This window comes from Chiloscyllium punctatum, chromosome 49 (genome assembly GCF_047496795.1).
Source record: "Chiloscyllium punctatum isolate Juve2018m chromosome 49, sChiPun1.3, whole genome shotgun sequence".
Taxonomy (NCBI): Eukaryota; Metazoa; Chordata; class Chondrichthyes; order Orectolobiformes; family Hemiscylliidae; genus Chiloscyllium; species Chiloscyllium punctatum.
The window spans coordinates 38,157,385-38,181,631 of record NC_092787.1 but is presented as its reverse complement, the minus strand read 5'-3'; the positions used below and the strand labels follow the sequence as shown (position 1 = coordinate 38,181,631).

The 24,247-nt window shown below is 43.7% G+C and overlaps 1 protein-coding gene across 1 annotated transcript in view; it reads right to left on the bottom strand.

The window, feature by feature from the left end:
- LOC140469584 (coiled-coil domain-containing protein 183-like) overlaps window positions 1-24,247 on the bottom strand; it is a 98,234-nt gene that overhangs the window by 27,013 nt on the left and 46,974 nt on the right. The window contains exons 7-9 of the mRNA XM_072566247.1: window positions 21,069-21,179; window positions 17,893-17,962; window positions 9,277-9,368 (exon numbers count right to left, since the gene is read on the bottom strand). Of these exons, the coding sequence (XP_072422348.1) occupies window positions 9,277-9,368; window positions 17,893-17,962; window positions 21,069-21,179 (273 nt within the window). The remainder of the gene's footprint in view (window positions 1-9,276; window positions 9,369-17,892; window positions 17,963-21,068; window positions 21,180-24,247) is intronic.

Genomic DNA, 24,247 nt, shown 5'->3' with positions numbered 1-24,247 from the left:
CAGGAAGCTGGAATATAATTTGAATGGCTATAAATTGAGAGAGAGGAACGTGTGCAGCATTTTTGGAGCAGCAGCAGGAGGAGCTGTGAGAGCGAGGACTGGGGTGCTGCTGGGTAGGTAAGTTAATCCTTTCATAACTTATCTCATAAATATGCTGAGCGCACACTGAGGAGGATCAGAAAAGGGACTGCTGAGGAAGTGAGGTAATATATTTGAGCAGTTACTTTACCCAAAACACTACTTTGGTAGTGTCTCCCACCCATCCTCATCCTCTAACCAAAGCAAAAGGTTCTGTGCGCCGATTCTGTAAGGTTCCTAGTTTTTTTTAAAAAATACTCTCTTTGGGAATTCAGAACAGTGGGAATGGATGTTAGGAGGAATGCATGCTCCTCCTGTAGGATGTGGGAGGTAAGGGTCACCACTAGTGTTCCCACTAACTTCATCTCTGGGAAGTGCACCCGCGGGTCCACTGCAACTGTGTCATGGAGCTGGAGCTGGATCATTCGGGAGGTGGAGGGGGTAACAGAGAGGAGTTACAGGGAGGTAGTCTCACCTCAGCTCAGGAAAAAGGTAGATGGGTTACAGTCAGGGGACGGAAAGGGAAGAGGCAGACAGTGCAGGGAATGCCTGTGGCCATTCCCCTCAATAGTAAGTATACCATCTTGGATACTATTAGTGGGGGATAACCTACCAGGGGAAAGCTATGGTGGCTAGGTCTCTGGCGCGGAGCCTGGCTCTGTGGCTCAGAAGGAAGGAAGGGAGGAGAATAGAAAAGAGCTAGTGGTAGGAGACTCAATAGTTAGAGGAACGGACGGGAGATTCTGTGGTCGTGAACAAGACTCCAGGAAGATATGCTGCCTCCCAGGTGCCAGGGTCCGGGATGTCTCTGATCCAGTCTACAAGGTTCCGAAAGGGAAGGGTGAGCAGCCAGAAATCGTGGTGCACATTGGCAACAATGACATTGCTAGGAAAAGGGATGAGGGTCTAAAAGGTGATTTCAGGGAGTTAGGGTTGGAAGCTAAACAGCAGGATGAACAGAGTAGTAACTTCAGGATTACTACCGGTGCCACGTGCTAGTGAGGAGAGGAACAGGGAGAAAAAACATGTGGCTACAGGGCTGGTGCAGGAGGGAGGGCTTCAGGTACGTAGGTCATTGAGATACTTTCTGGGGAAGGTGGGACCTGTACATGAAGATGGGTTACATTTAGTCTGGAGGGCACTAATGTTCTGGGCAGGAGATTTGCTGGAGCACTTTGGGAGGATTTAAACTAGTTTGGCCGGGGGATGGGAACCAGAGCTACAGATTAGACGAGAGTTAAATGGGCAGAAATAGAATGCAGAGAGTCTGTCAGGAAGGATACACAGCAGATAGGGCAAAGGGATGGGTTAAAGTGGGTCTGTTTCAATGCAGAGAGTATCAGGAATAAGAGTGATGAACTTCGAGCATGGATTAGTACTTGGAACTATGATGTTGTGGCTATAACGGAGACATACGTTTCAGAGAGCAGGAATGGTTGCTGGATGTTCCAGGGTTTAGATCTCTTCAAAAGAATGGGAGGTGGGGAGGGGGGGGGGGGTTAAAAGAGGAGGGGGAATACTATTATTATTTAGAGAATGCACCATAGCTGCAAAAAAGGAGGTTGTTGAGGACAGTTTGTGTACTGAGTCAGTACAGGTGGGAGTCAGTAACAGGAAAGGAGCAGTCACTTTATTGGGTGTTTTCTATAGACCCCCCCCCCCCCCCCCCCCCCAATAGCAGCAGAGAGATTGAAGATCAGGTTGGACAGCAGATCTTGGAAGGGTGCAGATGTAAGAGTTGTTGTTACGGGTGACTTCAACTTCTCCAATATTGATTGGAACCTCCTTCGTGCAGATACTCTGGATGGAGCCAATTTTGTCAGATGTGTCCAGGAAAGATTCCTGACTCAAATGTGTGGATAGGCCGTCTAGGGGGTCAGCTATATTGGATTTGGTGCTAGGCAACGAGCCAGGCCAGGTGTCAGATCTCTCGGTGGTAGAGCATTTCGGTGACAGTGACCATAACCGCATCCCTTTTACCATAGCCATGGAGAGGGATAGCAACAGACAGTATAGGAAGGTAGGTGAAAGTGAGGACTGCAGGTGCTGGAGATTAGAGTTGAGAGTGTGATGCTGGAAAAGCACAGGCCAGGCAGCATCCGAGGAGCAGGAGAGTCAACATTTCAGGCAAAAGCCCTTCATCAGGAAAGATATGGGAGCATGGTAAGGTATTTAATTGTGGGAGGGGAAATTATACTGCTATTAGACAAGAGCTGTGGAGTATAAATTAGGAACAATTGTTCGACGTGAAATACACAACAGAAATGTGGAGGCTGTTTAAGGAGCACTTTTGTGTGTTGAATAACTTTTGTCCCACTGAGACAGGCAAGGAATGGTAAGGTGAAGGAGCCTTGGATGGCAAGAGCAGAGGAGCTTCTCATCAAGAGGAAGAAGGAAGCTTACTTAAGGTTGAGAAAGCAAGGATCTGGCACAGCTTTACAGGGTTACAGGGTAGCTAGGAAGGAACTCAAAAATGGACTTTGGAGAGTTAGGAGGGGGCACAAAAACGTCTTGGTGGGAAGTATTAGGGAAAACCCAAAGGTATTCTACACACACATGAGGAATAAGAGAATGATCAAAGAGAGGGTAGGGCCAATGAGGGATATTGGAGGGAACTTGTGCCTGGAGTCTGAAGAGGTAGGGGAGGTCCTAAATTAGTTTTTTGCTTCAGTATTCACTAGAGAGAGGGACCTTGTTAATGGTGAGAACACTGTGGACCAGGTTAATAGTCTTGAACAGATTGATATTAAGAAAGTGGCTGTGCTGGAAATTCGGGAAGGATCAAAATAGATATGTCCCCAGGACATAACCAGATATGTCCAAGGTTACTACAGGAAGCCTTGGCGATGATCTTTGCATCCTCACTCTCCACGGGGTCAGTACCGGATGATAGGAGGGAGGTGAATGTTGTTCCTCTGTTCCAGAAAGGGAATAGGGAAGTCCCTGGGAATTACAGACCAGTCAGTGTTACATCTGTGGTAAGCAAGGTGCTGGGAAGGATTCTGAGAGATAGGATTAATGACTATTTGGAAAAACATAGTTTGATTAAAGATAGTCAGCATAGAATAGAATCCCTACAATATGGAAACAGGCCCTTTGGCCCAACAAGTTCACACCAGCCCTTTAAAGAGTAACCCACCCAGACCCATTCCCCCTGACTAATGCACCTAACCTATACATCCCTGGATGCTTTGGGCAACTTAGCATAGCCAATTCACCTAACCCCCACAGGTTTGGACTGTGGGAGGACACCGGAGCACTGGAGCAAACCCACACAGACGCAGGAAGAATGTGCAAACTCCACACAGATAGTCGCCTGAGGCTGGAATCGAACCCAGGTCCCTGGCGCTGTGAGGCAGCTGTGCTAACCACTGAGCCACTGTGCAATATAATAGATAAGCGGACTAGAGGGAGGCCATATTGGATTTGGTGCTTGGCAACGAACCAGCATGGCTTTGTGAGGAGCAGGTCATGCCTCACAAGGCTTATTGAGTTCTTTCAGGATGTGACAAGTTGACGAAGGTCAAGCAGTGGATGTGGTGTATATGGATTTCAGTAAGGCACTTGATAAGGTTCCCCACATTGGGCTCATTCAGAAAGTTAGGAGGTATGGGATACAGGGAAATTTGGCTGTTGGATAGAGTACTGGCTGGCCGAAAGAAGACAGATTGTAGGAGGGATGGAAAGTATTCAGCATGGAGGTCAGTGACCAGTGGTGTCCTGCAGGGATCTGTTCTTGGGCCTCTGCTCTTTGTAGTTTTTATAAATGACTTGGATGAAGGAGAGGAAGGGTGGGTTAGTAAGTTTGCTGATGATACAAAGGTTACAACAAAACATTGACAGGATGCAGAGCTGGGCTGAGAGGTGGCAGATGGGAGTTCAACCTGGCTAAATGAAAAGTGATTCATTTTGGAAGGTCAAATGGGGTCCATGTACATAGATGTCTCAAAGTTGCCAGACACGTTATTAGGGTTGTTAAGAAGGTGTAACAGTGGGACTGAATTTAAGAGCCACGAGGTTTTGCTGCAGCTCTATAAAACCCTGGCTAGACCACACTTTGAATATTGTGTCCTGTCTGGGGGGGTTGCTTCTTTATCGGAAGGATGTAGATGCTTTAGAGAGGATGCAGAGGAGATTTACCAGGGTGCTGCCTGTACTGGATGGCATGTTTATGAAGAAAGATTGAGTGAGCTGGGGCTTTTCACACTGGGGAGAAGGAGGAAGAGAGGTGACTTGATAGAGGTGTACAAGGTAATGAGAGGCACAGATAGAGTAGATCGCCAGAGACCTTTCCCCAGGGCAGAAATGGCTGTCACAAAGGGTCATAATTTTAAGGTAACTGGAGGAAGGTTTAGGGAGATGTCAGGGGTTGGTTCTTTACACAGAGAGTGGTAGGTGCATGTTATGCACTGCCAGCGGTGGGAGTAGAGTCAGAGACATTAGGGACACTTCAGTGACTGCTGGACAAGCACATGGACAGCAGTAAATTGAAGGGTCTGTAGGTTATGTTGATCTTAGGTTAGGATAAATGCTAGGCACAACATTGTGGATCAAAGGGCCTGTACTGTGCTGTACTGCTCTATGTTCTAAGACTTGGATGTCCTCATACACTAGTCATTGAAGGAAAGCAAGCAGGTGAGGTCACACTTAGAATACTGTGTCGTTTGCTCTCCTTATCAGAGGAAGGATGTTCTTGCTCTCAAGGGAGTGCAGTGAAGGTTTACTAGGCTGGTTCTGGGGATGGCAGGATGAAGAGAGTCTGAACTGATGAGGATTACATTCACTTCAGTTTAGAAGAGTAAGGGAGATCTCATAGAAACCAAGAAAAATCTAACAAGACAAGTGAGGATGGATCCAGAACCAAGGGTCACAGTCTGAACATACATGGTAAGCCGTTCAGAACTGAAATGAGGAGAAATGTCTTCACCCGGAAAGTAGTGAGCCTGTGGATTTTGCTACCACAAGTCAGAGTTAAACCATTTGATTTCAAGGAGGAGTTGGATACAACACTTGAGGCGAAAAGTATACGCGGGAATAGCAGGAACAGGCTGAGTTGGATGGTCAGCCATGATCATAATGATTGGTGGAGCAGGCTCAAAGGGCTGAATGGCCGAATTCTATTTTCTCTATTTCCATGCTGCTTTACACTAGTATTGGTGCTATGTAAAGACCGGCTATCCTTCAGTCAGTGTCACAGGGTCATGTGGTGCATAGGGTGGCTATCCTCTCTGCCTTCCTTCATACAGCTGTAGCTGACATGAGAATTGCTGATACAGGTGACCAGGTTTCTGTATGTACCAAGCAAACAGCTTTTTTTTTTTGCAAACAAATTGTTTTCAACCATTGGCAGAAAAGAAACGCAATCACTAACTTAAAATTTCCTAGAATTGAAACTCTACCCTGTTTAAAAATTAAAACAAACTCAAGGAAAATAAAAATACAAACAGGCACAGAAAGAGACAAATATTACAGATTAGGAAGAGACAAAATATCAGTGAGGCAAGTTCTGAAACCAATCCAGATTACAGGCATCTGTTATGGGCCAGACCAGACTCCTCAATATTTAGTAAAAACATAGCCGAAACCCTAACGGTTTCTTGTCTTAAAGGTAAAGGTCAGGTGCTGTGTTCCAGATGCAATTTGATTGGTCAAGCTACTTGACATTAAGTAAAACATAATTTATTCAAAAACTACAGTTAAAATACAACAAAAGAAAGAAGAACATGGAATTAACAATTCTCTTAGAAAACTTAACAGCATAATAGATACAGTAAGTATTATTAATTAACACACCCTTGGCAAAACGACAAATTCAGAAAACAGATTACCTCACCTGTAATACTCTAATCCAGGAGCAAAGAACATCAAAAGACAACTCAGAGAGATAATGTGTGGCAGCCGGGAGAGATTCACTGCCTTCCCAATCCTGCTGAGACCCCAACAGCAACTGCGAAAAGCTAACTAAAACCCTGGATCTGTGAGAGCTTGACCACACCCATTCAGGCTGCTTCTATTGTTCCAGTTAAAAATCACACAACCACCTGATGAAGAAGCAGCACTTTAAAAGCTCGTGCTTCTAAATAAACTTGTTGGACTATAACCTAGTGTTGTGTGGTTTTTAACTTTGTCCACCTCAGTCCAACACCAGCAGAAGGCTTCACGGGTTGTTTATCTTCACATAGACTGCTTGACACCTGTCACCCAATGTCTCTTGAGGGAAAAAAAAGGACAAAACACACCTTTTAAAACTACAACATCATCACACATCAATGAGAGGATTTCCTTCAGCTCCTTTACAATTCCTGATGACGTTTTGAGGAAGACAAAAGGTTATGGACACAGGATTCACTTTGTGTCCACTAGTTGAGTATTTACCCTTTTATTGTCTCTGGAGGTTTCCTTTTTGATTTTTCCCTTCAAGAAGGCAATTTTTAGACAGACAGACTCTGCTTGGAATATTCTTTTACTCTTCCACTCACAAAAGAGTAAAAGAGATGTTTTCTCTTTCACAGGCTGGATGTTTTTGCCGTATTGTCCAAGCACAAATCTGCATTCACGCACTCAGGAATTAATCAACAAGTTGTTATTAAGCTGAAGACACATTTCTGGTCCTGATGAAAAAAACAATCAAAAGTTTGTCACTGGGCAAAACTGCCCACATAAGGAACAGAGGTGTCTGGCATCCTACTCCACTATTTGAATTTTAAAAATCTTATAGATACAACGCACAAGTTATTTTTTTAAATTGCAAAATTTTCTTTCATATCTAATTGCCTTAAAGCAGTAATCTTACACATTCCACAGTCAAGAAAAATAAAAGTGGTCTTCACAATATTTCATAAGGTAAGCAATGCAAATTTGCACAAGAATATTCGCAACAGCTTACAGAGAGAAAATGTTCAAGGATGGACACACTTGTCCCTGCTAAATTTGGGAATATACAACAGTGATTCATTTCCCTGTTCAGTGACAGTGTGGACATTCCAGTACAGTGGGCTTACATAACTGCAGTGACAGTGTGGACATTCCAGTACAGTGGGATTACATAACTGCATTGACAGTGGGTACATCCCAGTACAGTGGGATTATATAACTGCATTGACAGTGGGTACATCCCAGTACAGTGGGCGTATATAACTGTAGTGACAGGGGTACATCCCAGTACAGTGGGCGTATATAACTGCATTGACAGTGGGTACATCCCAGTACAGTGGGATTATATAACTGCAGTGACAGTGGGTACATCCCAGTACAGTGGGATTATATAACTGCAGTGACAGTGGGTACATCCCAGTACAGTGGGCGTATATAACTGCAGTGACAGTGGGTACATCCCAGTACAGTGGGCGTATGTAACTGCAGTGACAGTGGGTACATTCCAGTACAGTGGGCGTATATAACTGCAGTGACAGTGGGTACATTCCAGTACAGTGGGCGTATATAACTGCAGTGACAGTGGGTACATTCCAGTACAGTGGGTGTATATAACTGCAGTGACAGTGGGTACATCCCAGTACAGTGGGATTATATAACTGTAGTGACAGTGGGTACATCCCAGTACAGTGGGTGTATATAACTGTAGTGACAGTGGGTACATTCCAGTACAGTGGGTGTATATAACTGTAGTGACAGTGGGTACATTCCAGTACAGTGGGCGTACATAACTGCAGTGACAGTGGGTACATTCCAGTACAGTGGGCGTACATAACTGCAGTGACAGTGGGTACATCCCAGTACAGTGGGATTATATAACTGCAGTGACAGTGGGTATATTCCAGTACAGTGGGTGTATATAACTGCAGTGACAGTGGGTACATTCCAGTACAGTGGGCGTATATAACTGCAGTGACAGTGGGTACATTCCAGTACAGTGGGCATATATAACTGCAGTGACAGTGGGTACATCCCAGTACAGTGGGTGTATATAACTGCAGTGACATTGGGAACGTTTCAAGTCGTGGGTTCAAGTCCCACTTACTCTGGAGCAGTACTGTACTAAGTTTGCTCTAGGCTGCAGTGTAATTTCCCTCAGTCCATGCCTGCAAATGGCAGTTTTGAAAGAAACGCTGATTTCGAAAGGATCTTGGCATACAGTGGTAATGTCTCTACATCTGGGCTAAAAGGTCATGTTCCAAGTCCCTCCTATTACAAGGTGTGCCTAAACAGGACGATTAATAACATGAATTGATTTCTGTTTGGGAAGGGGGCTGATCTGGAAGAGAGTGGAATAGTTCGGGTTGGGGTTCGCTTATTGCATTTACACTGGGCTGTGAAGTTTGAACAAACAAATGTGAAAGACAGACCAGCTCCTACTTCATGCAGTAGAATGAGAATTACCTTTATTATCATATGTTACTCAAATGAGTATCGTGAAAAGTTTACAAGTTGTGACTTACGTGTAAAGGTACCCAGGTACCAATTCTTCAGCACAAATTATTAGGGGGAAAACATTAGAAAATTAAGGCAATGAAAAGTCCAACATTACGGATCATAGGAATAAATTTTAAAAATGATGAAATAAAAAATTCTTCTAACCCAGTCCACGTTGACACCTCACCTCTAGTCCATACCAAGCCTTGATTTCAGACCATGTTGGGCTTCACCTTGAGGCTCTCAAAGCTGGGAGAATGCTCTGGATTGCCCTTGAGTCTGGAAGTCCATGCTGAGGCCATGTTACGCCGAGAGACCAACACACCAGGCGGCTGGGCACCCAACATGCTGGGTCGAGAGGCTGCCACGCTGGGTCCGCAGCACATTAAAAACAATACACATACCTGCTCCCCTGCTGGGAGCTCTCCAGGTTCCTCCAAGTTCAGCTGTGAATTTCACTGTTTGGTCATTTTTCCTGGACACACTCTGATGTCCAGAGACACTTGAACTCAAACAGCAAAGGCAGTAACTGTGCAGATTCACTGCTGTGTCAGACAGCAGTGTTGGCTTCATTCTCGGACCGTGCGGTCTCTACCTGTGTCTGTCTTCCTCCTTTTACAAGTGCTGTTGTTTTGATCTTTTTTTCCCTCAAACTTCCAAAACAATGCAACAACTTATAAAACAGCAAGTGCTGCTCCTGAAATTTGAGGAATTCGTCTCCAACACCTAAAATAGCTTTTAAAAAAGGAGCAATTCCTACAGCCACAAATCTTTCCCATCCTCCATCTTAGATTACTCAGAATTGTCCTGTGCATTTATCACATTTACCTGTATCTTTGAGCAGGTCATTAGTTCCTTCAGCTTGTTGATTTCACCGATGACTGTAATTTCAGCTCCGGTATGAACGCGGCTTCCATATTCTGTGGAACAAAGAAACCATGCCTAAGATTGGACCCTCCACAGATACTGCAGACCTACTGAGTCCTGTCGTCATTTCTGGTTTTGTTTGTTTGAGGAATTACTTTTGTTATTCCTGTCTCTCAATGCTAAATGTGAGGTTATCCATTTTGGAGGTAAAAATAGCAGATCAGTGTATGATTTAAATGGTGAAAGATTGTAGCATGCTGTTGTGCAGAGCAACTGAGGAGTGCTTGTACATGAACCGCTAAAGGTTGATTTGCAGGTGCCACAGGTAATCAGGAAGACAAATGGAATACTGGCTTTCATTGCTAGAGGGATTGAATTTAAGAGCCAGGCGTACAAGGTGTTGGTGAGGCCACACCTGGAGTATTATGTGCAATTCTGATCTCCTTACTTGAGGAAGGATATATTGGCTTTGGAAGCGGTGCACAGAAGGTTCACCAGGTTGATTCCGGAGATGACGGGGTTACCCTATGAGGAGAGGTTGAGCTGCCTGGGACTGTACTCGCTAGACGTTAGAAGAATGAGAGGGTATCTTAGAGATATAAAATATAAAATTAAAAAAGGGATAGATAAGATCAAGGCAGGCAAGTATTTTCCACTGGTGGGTGAGACTAGGACTACAGGAAATAGCCTCAAGGTTAGAGGGAGTAGATTTAGGACAGAGATGAGGAGGAACTGCTTTTCCCAGAGAGTAGCGAATCCTTGGAATTCTCTGCCCAAGGAAGCGGTAGAGGCAGATTTATTAAATATATTTAAGGCAAAGTTGGGTGGGTTTTGCCACATAGCACAGTTAAGGGTTATGGGGATAATGCAGGTAGGAGGAGCTGAGAGGATGGATAGATCAGTCATGATCTTAATGAATGGTGGAGCAGGCTCGATGGGCCAAATGGCCTACTTCTGCTGCTATTACTATGAACTGATGAATTCTTCCTTCATAACCATTTCTAGTTCATTAAAATGGACAGATGTTGCGAATTTTGATTTTACTTTGGGACTAAATTCCCAAAGGGGATCTTGTGGTACAGTGGTAGAGTCTCTACCTTAGAGCCAAGAGACCTGGGTTCAAGCCCCACCTGCTCCAGTGGTGTGAAATAGCATCTCAGAACGTGTTGATTTGGAAAGAATCGGCCGAAAATACCAATTGGAAAGATCATGGATAATAGCAGGAGAAGGCGTTGATTGGGAAATCTTTAGCAATTTAATAAGTTTTGGCAGGGCAGTTCAGACCCATAGAGGGCATGACCTGTTCCATTCAGGAACTCTTCACCTCACGGGCTTGTTGCAGTGATACCAAAACCTGAGCAATGGTGCAATTGCTAGACTATTAATCCAGAGACCAAGATAACATTTTAGGGCTGCCTTCGGCTGATGGTAGACATTTCATTCAAGGTTTTTGTTGAATTTAGTGTCTAATGACGACCACAAAACTGTTGTCAACGGTTGGAAAAACCCATCTGGTACATTAATATCCTTTAGGAAAGGAATCTGTTCCTCACATCTGATCTGGCCTACATGAGACCCCAGACCAACATCAATATGATTGACTCTTATCTGCCCTCGATGGAATTAGGGATGGATAATAAATGTTGGCTTCGCCAGCAACACTTACATCCTGTGAATCAATAAATTAATCGGAAATAAACTTTCAGGTTAAAGGCCATTAAATGTGTCTAAATATCAGGGCTCACTCAGTTGGGGTGAGGATGGACCCTGTAACTGAGTCACATAGTCATAGAGATGTACAGCTCGGGAACAGACCCTTCAGCCCAACTCGTCCATGCCAACCAGATATCCTAAATTAATCTAGTCCCATTTGCCAGCACTTGCCCTATATCCTTCTCAACCCTTCCTATTCTTTTAAGTGTTGTAATTGCACCAGCCTCATTCCACATACAATGGCAGCTCATTCCATATACACACCACCCTCTGTGTGAAAAAGTTGCCCCTTAGGTCCCTCTTAAATCTTTCCCCTCTTACCCTAAATTTATGCCTTCTATTTCAGGACTCCCCCAACCCAGGGAAAAGATGTTGTCTATTTACCCTATCTATGGCTCTCGTGATTTTGTAAACCTCTATAAGGTCACCCCTCAGCCTCCGACGCTCCAGGGAAAACAGTCCCAACCCGTTCAGCCTCTCTCTACAGTCCATCCCACCAACCCTGGCAACGTCCTTGTAAATCTTTTCTGAACCCTTTCAAGTTTCACATCTTTCTGATAGGAAGGAGACCAGAATTGCACACAATATTCCAAAAGTGGTCTAACAAACTTCCCATACAGCTGCAACATGACCTCCCAACTCCTGTACTCAATACTCTGACCAATAAAGGAAAGCATACCAAATGCCTATCTACCTGCGACTCCACTTTCAAGGAGCTATGAACCTGCACTCCAAGGTCTCTTTGTTCAGTAACACTCCTTAGGACCTTAGCATTAAGTGTATAAGTCTTGCCCTGATTTGCTTTCCCAAAATGCAGCACCTCACATTTATTTAAATGAAACTCTATATGCCGTTCCTCAGCCCATTGGCCCATCTGATCAAGATCCTGTTGTAATCTGAGGTAACCTTCTTCGCTGTCCACTACACCTCCAATTTTGGTATCGTCTGCGAACTTACTAAGTATACCTCCTATGTTCACATCCAAATCATTTATGTAAATGACAAAAAGCAGTGGACCCAGCACCGATCCTTGTACACCTCTGGTCACAGGCCTCCGGTCTGAAAAACAACCCTCCACCACGACCCTCTGTCTTCTACCTTCGAGACAGTTCTGTGTCCAAATAGCTAGTTCTCCCTGTATTCCATGTTATCCAAACTTGCTAACCAATGAGGAACCTTGTCAAATACCTTACTAAAGTCCATATAGATCACTTCGACCGCTTTGCCCTCATCCATCCTCTTTGTTATTTCTTCAAAAAACTCAATACAGTTTGTGAGACATGATTTCCCACTTGCAGAGCCATGCTCACTATTCCTAATCAGTCCCTGCTTTTCCAAATACATGTAAATCCTGTCCCTCAGGATTGTCTCCAATCAGTGCCCACCACTGATGTCAGGCCCACTAGTCTATAGTTCCCTGGCTTTTCCTTACCGCCCTTCTTAAACAGTGACATTATGTTATCCCAACTTCCATTCTTCCAGCACCTCACCTGTGGCTATCGATGATACAAATATTAGCAAGAGGCCCAGCAATCACTTCTCTAGCTTCCCACAGCGATCAGATACTGGGGATTTATCCACCTTTATGCATTTTAAGATATCCAGCACTTCTTCCTCTGTAATATGGACATTTTTCAAGATGTCGCCATCTATTTCCCTCCATTCTATATCTTCCATGTCTTTCTCCACAGTAAACACTGATGCAAAACACTTGTTTAGTATCTCCCCTGATTTCATGAGGTTCCACACATAGGCTGTCTTGCTGGTCTTTGATGGGTCCCATTTTCCATCTTGCTACCCTTTTGTACTTAATGTATTTATAAAATCACTTTGGATTCTCCTTAACCCTAATTGCTAAAGATATCTCATGTCCCCTTTTTGCCTTCCTGATTTCCCTCTTAAGTATACTCCTTATTGCCTTTATACTCTTCCAAAGATTCACTCTATCTCGTGCTGTCTATACCTGACATATGATTCCTTCTTTATCTTGACCAAACCCTCAATTTCTCTAGTCATCTAGAACTCCCTGCACCTACTAGCCTTTCCTTTCACCCTTAAGGGAACATATTATCTCTGGACTCTTGTTATCTCAGTACTGAAGGCTTCCCATTTCCCAGCTATCCTTTCATCTGCGAACATCTGCCCCCAATCAACTTTTGAAAGTTCTTGCCTAATACTGCCAAATTGGCATTCCACCAATTTAGAACTTCAACTTTTAAATCCCATCTATCCTTTTCCATCACTATTTTGAAACAAATAGAGTTCTGGTCACTGGCCCCAAAGTGCTCCCCCACTGACACCTCAGTCACTTGCCCTGCCTTATTTCCCAAGAGTAGGTGATGTTTTTCACTTTCTCTAGTCAGTACATCTACATACTGAACCAGAGAATGTTCTTGTCCACACTTAACAAATTCCTCTCCATTTAAACTCTTAACACTATGGTCGTCCCAGTCTATGTTTGGAAAGTTATAAACCCTTGCCATAGCCACCCTATTATTCTTCCAGATAACCAAGATCTCCTTGCAAATTTGTTTCTCAATTTCCTGCTGACTATTGGGCAGTCTTTAGTACACTCCAATAAGATAATCATTCCTTTCTTATTTTTCAGTTCCTCCCAAATAACTTCCCCGGACGTATTCCCAGGAATATCCTCCCCAGGTGCAGCCTTTATTCTTATCCTTTATCAAAAACGGTCCCCCCCCACCCCCTGGCTCTCTTGCCCCCTTCCCCCCCCCTCTCCCCCTCACCCAAACCCCCACCCCCTTTCTGTCCTTTCTGTAGCATTTATATCCTGGAACATTAAGCTGCCAGTCCTGCCCATCCCTGAGCCATGTTTCTGTAATTGCTATGTAATTGCCAGTCCCATGTTCCTAACCATGCCCTGAGGTCATCTGCCTTCCCTGTTCGGCCTCTTGTTTTGAAATGAATGCAGTTTAATTTACCTCATTTGTTTACTTTACTTTGTTTTAATTTACTTTGTTCCTGCCTGCCCTGACTGTTTGACTCGCTCCTTTTCCCAACTGTACCAGTCTCTGACTGATCTCTTTCCTCACTATTTGTCTGAGTCCTACTCCCCCTTAAATCCTCCCAAGCAGCTCCAGCAAATCTTCCTGCCCGTGTATTAGTCCCCTTCCAATTCAGGTGCAATCCGTCCTTCTCGTACAGGTCACCTCTATGCCAGAAATGATTGCAATTCTCCAAAAATGTGAACCCTTCTCCCCTGCACCCGGTGTCTCAGCCACGCATTCATCTGCTCTATCCTCCTAGTCTTACCCTCACTAGATTGTAACACCAGGAGTAATTCAGATATTACTACCCTCGAGGACCTCCTTTTTAAATTCTTGTTTAACTTTCTGTATTCTCCCTTCAGAATCTCATCCTTTTCCTTTCCTATGTCGTTAGTTCCAATGTGAACAATGAGCTCCTGATGTTCTCTCTCTCTCTCCTCTGAGAAATCCTTAATTCTAGCACCAGGGAGGCAATACACTCTTCTGATTTCTCAAATTTGGCCGCAGAAATGTCTGTTCGTGCTTCTAACTAGAGAGTCCCCTATCACAATCGATCGCTTGGAACCTGACATGCCCCTCAGATCCCATAGTAAAAAAGAACATGGTCTGGAACTGTTGGCACACCATGGGAGAACTTCTGCAACATGATGTGTGGTCAAGAGGGATATGGGCCGGGTGCTGGCAGGAGGGACTAGGTTGGGTTGGGATATCTGGCCGGCATGGACGGTTTAGACCGAAAGGTCTGTTTCCATGCTGTACATCTCTATGACTCGATAACTCTGCAATCATTACAAACAATGGTGACCCTGAAGCCACAGGGTCATCCATTACACTATCTCCCCATTTCTCAAGGAATGGCAAAGCATATGTCCAAGGATAACTGCTCCTGTTGTTGTTGTAGCTACCTGTGACTAAAGTCGACAAAATGGCCCCCTGGGACTTTTTAGCTGATACAAGATGGCCGAAAGGCATTGGCAGCTACATATAGCTGACTTTCACAGGCAGAATTGTGATATCCATACAGAATTACTAGATAAGATAATGAAAGCTCCCTTCAGTGTCCTAAAAGTGTACAGATGAGAAGAAAAGATAGGGAATTTAATCGGATTTTTGCAGACAGTTCTAAATACATAAGCATTTTGAAAAAGAATATCCTTAGTAGGATTAGATTAGATTACTTACAGTGTGGAAACAGGCCATTCAGCCCAAAAAGTCCACACCGACCCTCGGAAGAGCAACCCACCCAAGACCCATTCCCCTACATTTACCCCTTCACATAACACTATGGGCAATTTAGCATGGCCAATTCACCTAACCTGCACATTTTTGGACTGTGGGAGGAAACCGGAGCACCCGGAAGAAACCCACGTAGACACGGGGGGAGAATGTGCAAACTCCACACAGAGAGTCGCCTGAGGTGGGAATTGAACCCGGGTCTCTGGTGCTGTGAGGCAGCAGTGCTAACCACTGTGCACCGTGCGGCAATAAGTAAAATTTCTGCTCTGTCAACTGAGGCAAAAACAGTAAATGGTCAGGTTGTAAGTTTGCTCACTGAGCTGGTAGATTTGTTCTCAGATGTTTTGTCACCATGCTAGGTAATACCATTAGTGAGCCTCCAATGAAGCACTGCTGTTATATCCCACTTGCTTTTTATGTGTCTTGGTCTGTTGTGGTGGGTGAAATCATTTTTGGCTCTTTTTCTGAGTGGATGGTAAATGGGGTCCAAATCGATATATTTGTTTTCAGTTTGAATGTATTATTAGTATCCTTACACACAGATGAAGACGGACACCAGTTCGACTGGGACAATACATCCATCCTGGGACAGGCTAAACAAAGACACACATGGGAATTCCTAGAGGCCTGGCATTCAAACCGACCAAGACACGTAAATAGGAAGTGGGCCAGAAAGCCAGCGCTTCACCGGAAGCTCACTGATGATGTTACCTAGCATGGTGACGAAACGTCTGAAAACGAACCTTCCAGCTCAGTGAGCAAACTTACAACCTGAGCCACAAACCTTCTCAAAAATCGCAAACAATAAATGGTGTAAACACAAGAAAAAGAGCAAAAGAGGCTGTAAAGCACGGAAAATAAATAATTGCAGCTTAAGTACAGATCAGTGCATCCAAAGATCAACGGAAAAATGGCAGTGACCATTTATAAGATAATAGCGACAGTGACATCATGACCTTGAGAATCCAAATAAGTTTCTTTTAATGACTTGTTAAGTTGTGCAAGTAATTGAATTTCACTCTCATCAATGGAATTCGAAAACATGCTGTCTTATTTACTAAAAAGATCTAGTTTGAAATAGAGACAGTAAGATTTATAAAGAATTAATCTTCTGGTTTAAAACCAATGTATAGCATGGAAATAGCAGGGGTCGTAAAATGCAGCAACTAGGAGACAGTGAGGACTGCAGATGCTGGAGGGTCAGAGTCAATATAGTGTGTCGTAGGAAAAGGCACAGCAGGTCAGGCAGCATCTGAGGAGCAGGAGAGTTGACATTTTGGGCAGAATTCTGCCTGAACAGTTGATTCTCCTGCTCCTCGGATGATGCCTGCCCTGCTGTGCCTTTTCCTACGACACACTGTATCAACTCACAAAATGAAGCTGCAAGGCAGAAAGACTGTATTTGTTGGTTCTCCCAGGTTCGAGTGAAAGAGAAGCCGACTCATCTTCCTCCAACCACAAGGGGTGAATACAGATTTCTCCAGCTTCCTCATATCCCCTCCCCCCCACCTTGTCTCAGTCCCAACCCTCAGACTCAGCACCACCTTCTTGACCTGCAATCTTCTTCCTGACCTCTTCGCCCCCACCCCCACCCCACTCCGGCCTATCACCCTCACCTTGACCTCCTTCCACCTATCTCATTCCTAACGCCCCTCCCCGAAGTCCCTCCTCTCTACCTTTTATCTTAGCCTGCTGGACACACTTTCCTCATTCCTGAAAAAGGGCTCATGCCCGAAACGTCGATTCTCCTGCTCCTTGGATGCTGCCTGACCTGCTGCGCTTTTCCAGCAACACATTTTTAAGCTCTGATCTCCAGCATCTGCAGTCCTCACTTTCTCCCAGTTTGTTAGCCTTGTTAAAGAACTACAACATTAGGCGTAACTATGTAACTTTATATTAGAACTGAGATTATAAATTTTATAACAGTCTGTAGAATTTAGCAGGCTTTTGTATCATTTGTAATAAGGTTAGTTGAGATTTTGGAAGAGTTCTTAGTGGTAAGAAAGTATCCAGTTTTTTTTGGCAATTAACATGATGCAGCTGACGAATGTCTGGAAATTTGTATAAGTGTAAGATCCCAAAGATAGATGATGGCGGTACCTGGTGAGTATTAGGAGGACCTAGGGCTGTCCATAGATTTGTCCATCATTGATTGTGCATTTACAGGATTGGATGTATAGATTTGGGGATGTGGCTAAAAATGACATTAATGTTGCATGTAATTATTGTAATGCACAATGTATAGAAATGCTGTACTTTGTTCAAGGAACAAGAGCGTCCTATAGGGGTCCTCTGCCACACAGCAAAGTAAAGAGCTTTGAATAAAGGTCGATTTGATCTCCTCAACGTGGGACACAGCACTCCCCTTTGATATCTCCCTCCAATTGATATCTCCCACCAACATTGCAACTGTCGGATATTATTGGACTGAGTCAAAAGTAACAGCAATGTAGTAGAGAAAAGAAGATTTCAGGGCTGTCTCTCTCGGTGGTTAAGACATTATTTCACATGCAACTTCATAATTACATTATCCAGTATTAATATAATTCCACTCATATACTTAATAAAATAACAAACACAGATTATCTGATATTTAACATAATTCTCAATCTTTTGTTACCTGTAACACTTTTTCTTGATTTTAATCCACCAGCTGATGACTGACCAGATCTAAGCGAGGAAGCATCAATCTAAATGGGATTAGATCATTCATGAGAAATATTTATAGTATGTTATATTTATTATTTCAGAGAACAGGCTTGGGTGAACTTGCTGCTCTGCCACCATCTAATCTGTACTTCAACTACATTGTTCCAACTGTCTTCAATTGTCCTAGATACCCACACACAAGATTCTATATTGTCAATGTTCGCATTGTAATTGCCCACAGCACCCTTTGCCTTCAGGGAAGTAGGTACAGGAGGCCATTCAGCCCCTTGAGATGGATCTACCATAGAGTCATACAGCATGGAAACAGACCCTTCAGTCCAACTAGTCCATGCTGACCATGGTCCCAAATTAAACTAGTCCCATGTGCCTATGTTTGGTCCACATCCCTGCAAACCTTTCCAATTCATGAACTTATTCAAATGTCTTTTAAATTTTGTAACTGTACCTGCATCCACCACTTTCTCTGGTAGTTCATTCTACACATGAACCACTTTCTGTGTAAAAAGGTTACCCCTTATGTCATTTTAAAATCTCTCTCCTCTCACTTTAAAAATATACCCCCTAGTGTTGAAAACTCATCCATCCGAGGGAAAAGACCTTTGTCAATAACCTTATCTATGTCCCTCATAATATTATAAACCTCAATATAGTCACCCCTCAACTTCCGACACTCCAGTGAAAACAGTCCCAGCCTTTCCAGGCTATTTTTATATCTCAAACTCTGCATTCCCGGCAACACCTTGGTAAATCTTTTCTGAACCCTCTCCTGTTTAATCATATCCTTCCTATAACAGGGAGTCCAGAACTGCACGCAGTACTCCAGAAAAGGCCTCACCAATGTACTGTACAACCCTCAACATGACATTCCAACTTCTATACTCAAAGGTCTGAGCAATAAAGGCAAGCGTACTAACCACCTTCTTAACCATGCTGCCTACCCATGACACAAATTTCAAAGAATTATGTACCTGAACCCCTTGGCCTCTCTGTTCTACAACACTATCCACGGTCCTATCATTAATTCAAAAAATCACATGACACAGTTATAGTTCAACAGGTTTATCTGAAACTGCAAGATTTCAGACCACTGCTCCTTCCTCAGGCAGCTGGTGAGAGAGAATACATTGGACACAGAACTTATCAGTAAAAGACCAAAGGCAAATGTATTAAACAAACCTAGATTGTTATTAAGTCTTTGATCAGTAATAATGGAGATGCAGGTTTTGATTCATTAATATGTAAATCCCAGAATTTCTTTCAAGTCAAAGCCCCGAGACAAGTTAAGGTTTATCAGTAGAAAGGTGACATCTCAGATCAGGCAATGCATTTTAGGTGTGAGGCCTTGTTTCAAGTCGGTTTGTGTCTCAACCTGGAGTCAGACTGGTTTTATTTCCAAAGTAGGAATTTATAAAATGCCACATTTATACAGACACTTACAGACTGTCTACAGATCATGTCCTTTTTGAACAAAATAGAATGTATCTGCAAATGTAAATTCACCCCATAGACTTAAGTGTGCATGCACATGCATGTGTGTGTGTGTGTGTGTGTGCACGCTTGAGGGAGTGTGTGTGAGTGTGAGGGAATATGTGTGAGTGTGCGTGTGTGCATGCGTGTGAGTGTGTGTGCTTGAGAACGAGTGTGAGGGAGTATTCACCTCTGAAAGTGTGTATGAGAGTGTGAGTGGATGTGCATGTCTGAGAGAATGTGTTTATGAGAGAGGGTCTGTGTGAGTGTGTGTGTATATGTGTCCTTGTGTGAGAGTATGTATAACGTGGTAGGGTCACCTGTAGTGTGACATGAACCCAAGGTCCCAGTTGAGGCCAATCATATGGGTACTGAAGTTGGCTATCAGCCTCTGTTCGGCCACTCCACATTGTTGCATATCCTGAAGTCCACCTTGGAGGATGGTCACCCAAAGATCCGAGGCTGAATGTCCCTGATTGCTGAAGTGTTCCCCGACTGGGAGGGAACACATCTGGCAACTGTTGCGCCGTGTTCATTCACCCCATGGTTGTAGCGCCTACATGGTTTCACCAATATGCCATGTCTTGGAGTATCCTTGCCTGCAGCGTATGAGATGGATAACATTGGCCGAGTCAGATGAGTATCTGCTGTGCATGTGGTGGGTGGTGTCCCCACATGTAACAGTAATATCCATGTCTAGGCTTTGACATGTCTTGCAGAGGTTGCCATGACAGGGTGGTATGATGTTGTGGTTGGTGTTATATTGAAGGCTGGGTAATTTGCTGTGAACGATTGTTTGTTTAAGGTTTGGCGGTTGTTTGTAAACAAGAAGTGAGGGCATAGGAAAAATCTTGGCAAGATGCTCATCATCATCGACATATGCATTACAGGCTGTGGAGAACACGGTCTCTCTCTCCCTCACACATACATATAAGTCCATGGGGTGAATTTGCATTTGCAGATTTGTATTTGCAGATACATTTTATTTTGTTCAAAAAGCACACAATCTGTAGGCAGTCCATGTGACATTTTATAAATTCCATTTTGAAAACAGAACAAGTCTGACTCGAGGTTTGGATACAGAAAGGTTCTAACCTCACACCATTAATGGATTATCTGAACTGAGGTGTCACTTTTTTTAATATACTAATAAAACCTTAAATTATCTCGGGGCTGCGACTTGAAAGAAGTTCAGGGATTTCCATATTAATCAATTGACACCTGCATCCCCATTCTAAGTGATTTAAGACTTAACAGTAATCTAGGTTTGTTCAATATATCGCATCAGTTGTATGACACGATGATCTTTTGCTATAAATTCTGTGCCTTATGATCCAGCCCCACTAGTTAACTGATGAAGGAGCGGCGCTCTGAAAGCTAGTCCTTTCAAATACACCTATTGGACTATAACCTGGTGTCGTGTGATTTTTAGCTTTGTCTACCCCAGTCCAACAGTGGCACCTCCATATCATGTCCAAAAATGGCTCTTGTATGGCAGTGGTAGTGTCCTTAACTTTGAACCAGGAGACCTGGGGTTCAACTCTCACCTGTGCCTGTGAGGTATGCAGTAACATCTCCGAACAAATTGGTTAAAAAACATTCTTAAAAAAAGACACAGTCCAAGACACAGCAGCAGAAGCAAACGAGTGCTATCCTTACACGTTTCAGTGCATATTTCTCCAAGTTCAGTAGCTTCCTCCGATTGGCGAGTAAGGTTTCTCGCTCTTTCTTTTCCGTACTGTATGACTTCTCCAGAACATCCAATTCGATCTACATACAGCAGAAATAAAAAGTAAACAACTGTAGCTTAACACGGCGGCTGAAGGTTTTTGGGATCGTCTGTTATTAGGAAAATTATTTGGTCTATTATAAAGGATGTAATCGCAGAGCATTGGTGAAGTACAGTCAGCATGGTTTCATGAAGGGCAAATAATGCCTGACAAATTTACTGGACTTCTTTGAAACGAACAGGACAGATAAAGGGGAAGGAGTGGATATAATACATTTGATTTTCGGAAGTCATTTGATAAAGTACCACAGATTATTCCAATTGTTCCACAGAAAGGGCACAGCAGACATGTGGAGACTGTTTAAGGAACAGTTGCTGTGAGTGCTGCATGCATTTATTCCTCTGAGACAGGTAAGAAGGGGTAAGATTAAGGAACCTTGGATGATGAGAACAGAGGAGCTTCTCATCAAAAGGAAGAAGGCAGATTACGTAAGGTGGAGGAAGCAAGGATCTAGCACAGCTTTAGAGGATTACAGGCTTACCTGAAAGGGGCTCAGAAATGGACTGAGGAGAGCCAGGAGGGGGCACTGAAAAGGCTTGGCGGGAAGGATTAGGGAGAACCCAAAGGCATTTAATTCATACGTGAGGAATAAAAGAATGATCAGGGAGAAGGTAGGGCTGATCAGGAATAGCTGAGGGAACTTGTGCATGGAGTCTGAGCAGATAGGGGAAGCCCTAAATGAGTTTTTTGCTTTGGTTTTCACTAAGGAAAGGGACCTTGTTGTGAATGAAAACTTTGAGGAGCTGGGATACAGTCTTGAACAGGTCAAGATTGATGAAGTTAATGGGATAGAAATTTTGGCAAACATTAAGATTGGTAAGTCCCCAGATTTATCCGAGGTTGCTCTGGGAAGCAAGAAAGGAGGTTGCTAAGCTGCTGGTGAAGATCTTTGCTTCCTCACTCTCCACGGGAGTCTTAGCAGAGGATTGGAGGGAGGCAAATGTTGTTCCTCTTTTCAACAAGGGTAATAGAGAAATTCTGTGCTGTATTTTTCTATGTTCTACAGATTGGGCTACTTAATACGGTAAGAGTCCATTCTGTTGGAAGCAGTACATTAGCATGTATAGAGTACTGACAGAGTACTAATAGAAGACAGAGACTTGGGATAAGGGAAGCATTTTGAGGATGGCGATCTTGTGGAGAGCACCACCAAGCTCAGTGCTACGGCCACAGTTATTTACAATATTTATTGATGATCTGAATGAGGAATGTACTGTGGCCAGGTTTGTGATCACACAAACGTAGGTCGGAAAGCAAGTGGTGAGGGTGATATGAAGAGTCTGCAGAGGGATGCAGTCAGATTAACCACGTGGACAAAGATTTGGCAGATAGAATATAATGTGTGGTTATACATTTTTACAGGAAAAACAGAGGAGTGGAATACTAATTAAAAGGACAAAGACTGCTGAAAGCTGCATAACAGAGGGATTTGGGAGTCCCCATGCATGAATCACAAAAAAACTGGCATCCAAGTTCAGTGGCTGGTAGGGAAGGAATGTTGGCCTTCAAGTTTCAAAGGGAATGAAATATAAAAGTTGGGAAGTTCTGCTAAAGCTATAAAAGGCACTAGTCAGATCAGAACTAGAATACTGTGAACCGTCTTGGTCCTCTTATCAAAGGAAAGATATACCTGCATTGGACGCAATCCAGAGAAGGTTCACTAGATTACTTACAGTGTGGAAACAGGCCCTTCGGCCCAACAAGTCCACACCGACTCACCGAAACACAACCCACCCAGACTAATTCCCCTACATTTACCCCTTACCTAACACTACGGGCAATTTAGCACAGCCAATTCACCTAACCTGCACATCTTTGGACTGTGGGAGGAAACCGGAACACCCGGAGAAAACCCACTCAGACACAGGGAGAATGTGCAAGCTCCACACAGTCAGTCGCCTGAGGCGGGAATTGAACCCGGGTCTCTGGCGCTGTGAGGCAGCAGTACTAACCACTGTGCCACCGTGCAGCCCACTAGGTGGATACCAGGTATGGAGGCCTTATAAGGAGAGGTTGAGTAGGTTGGGGCTGTAAATTTTGGAATTTCGAAGAATGAGAAGCAATGTTATTGAAACATACAAGATTCTTAGGGGACTTGATAGATTGTTTCTCCTTGTGGGCTTCACCCAAGGGTATTGTCTCAGAATAAGGGGTCGCCAAAGAGGAATTTTGTCTCTCAGACAGAAGTGAATCTATGAAATTCTTTTGTGTTCAGGGCTGTCAAGGGTGAGTTGTTAAGTATGTTCAGGGTTAAGATTGATGCATTTTTAATCAATAAAGGAATCAAAAGTTATAGGGAAAAGGCAAGGAAGTGATGTTGAGGATTATCGGATCTCATTAAATAGTTGAGTAGCTTTTTGTACAGAGATTAGCTTTTATTTGTCATTTCTACCATAAACAACTGATACAGTAAAAACGAGACAGAGTTCCTCCAGGACCAAGGTGCTACATGGACAGCACAAACTACACAATCATTCACAGGGCGACATAAAGTGCAAAACACGCAAGTTACAGTGTAATAAGAGAAAGATAATTAATAGACATTGTTCGAGCAGCAATTCAAAGTCGTGCAAAGAATTTCATATGGGAAAAGAGTCTGATCATATAGTGTTAAGGAGCCTGGAGGCTTGAAGGAAGAAACTATTACAGTCTGGCCATGAGAGACCAAATGCTCCGGTATCTTCGGGTCTTCCAAAATTCTCTGAGCTTTTCAGATGCAGTGTGTGTTGAAAATGCCTGTAATGGTGGGCAGAGAGACCCCAATGATCTTCTCAGCTTGGCCTCACTATCCATTGTAGGGTCTTACAATCCAAGACAGTGGAATTCCCAAACTATGCTGTGATGCAGCAGCTGAGGGTACTCTCAATTAACCCTCTATAGAATGTGGTGAGGATGGAGGGGGGTGGTGTGGGAGGTGGACTACACAGAAAGGAGAGGCGCTGCTGGACATTCTCGGCTATGGAGCTGGTGTTCAGGGTCCAGGTGAGATTGCCTGCCAGGTGAATGCTCAGAAATTTGGTTCTCTTCACGATCTCCACGGGGGAGTGA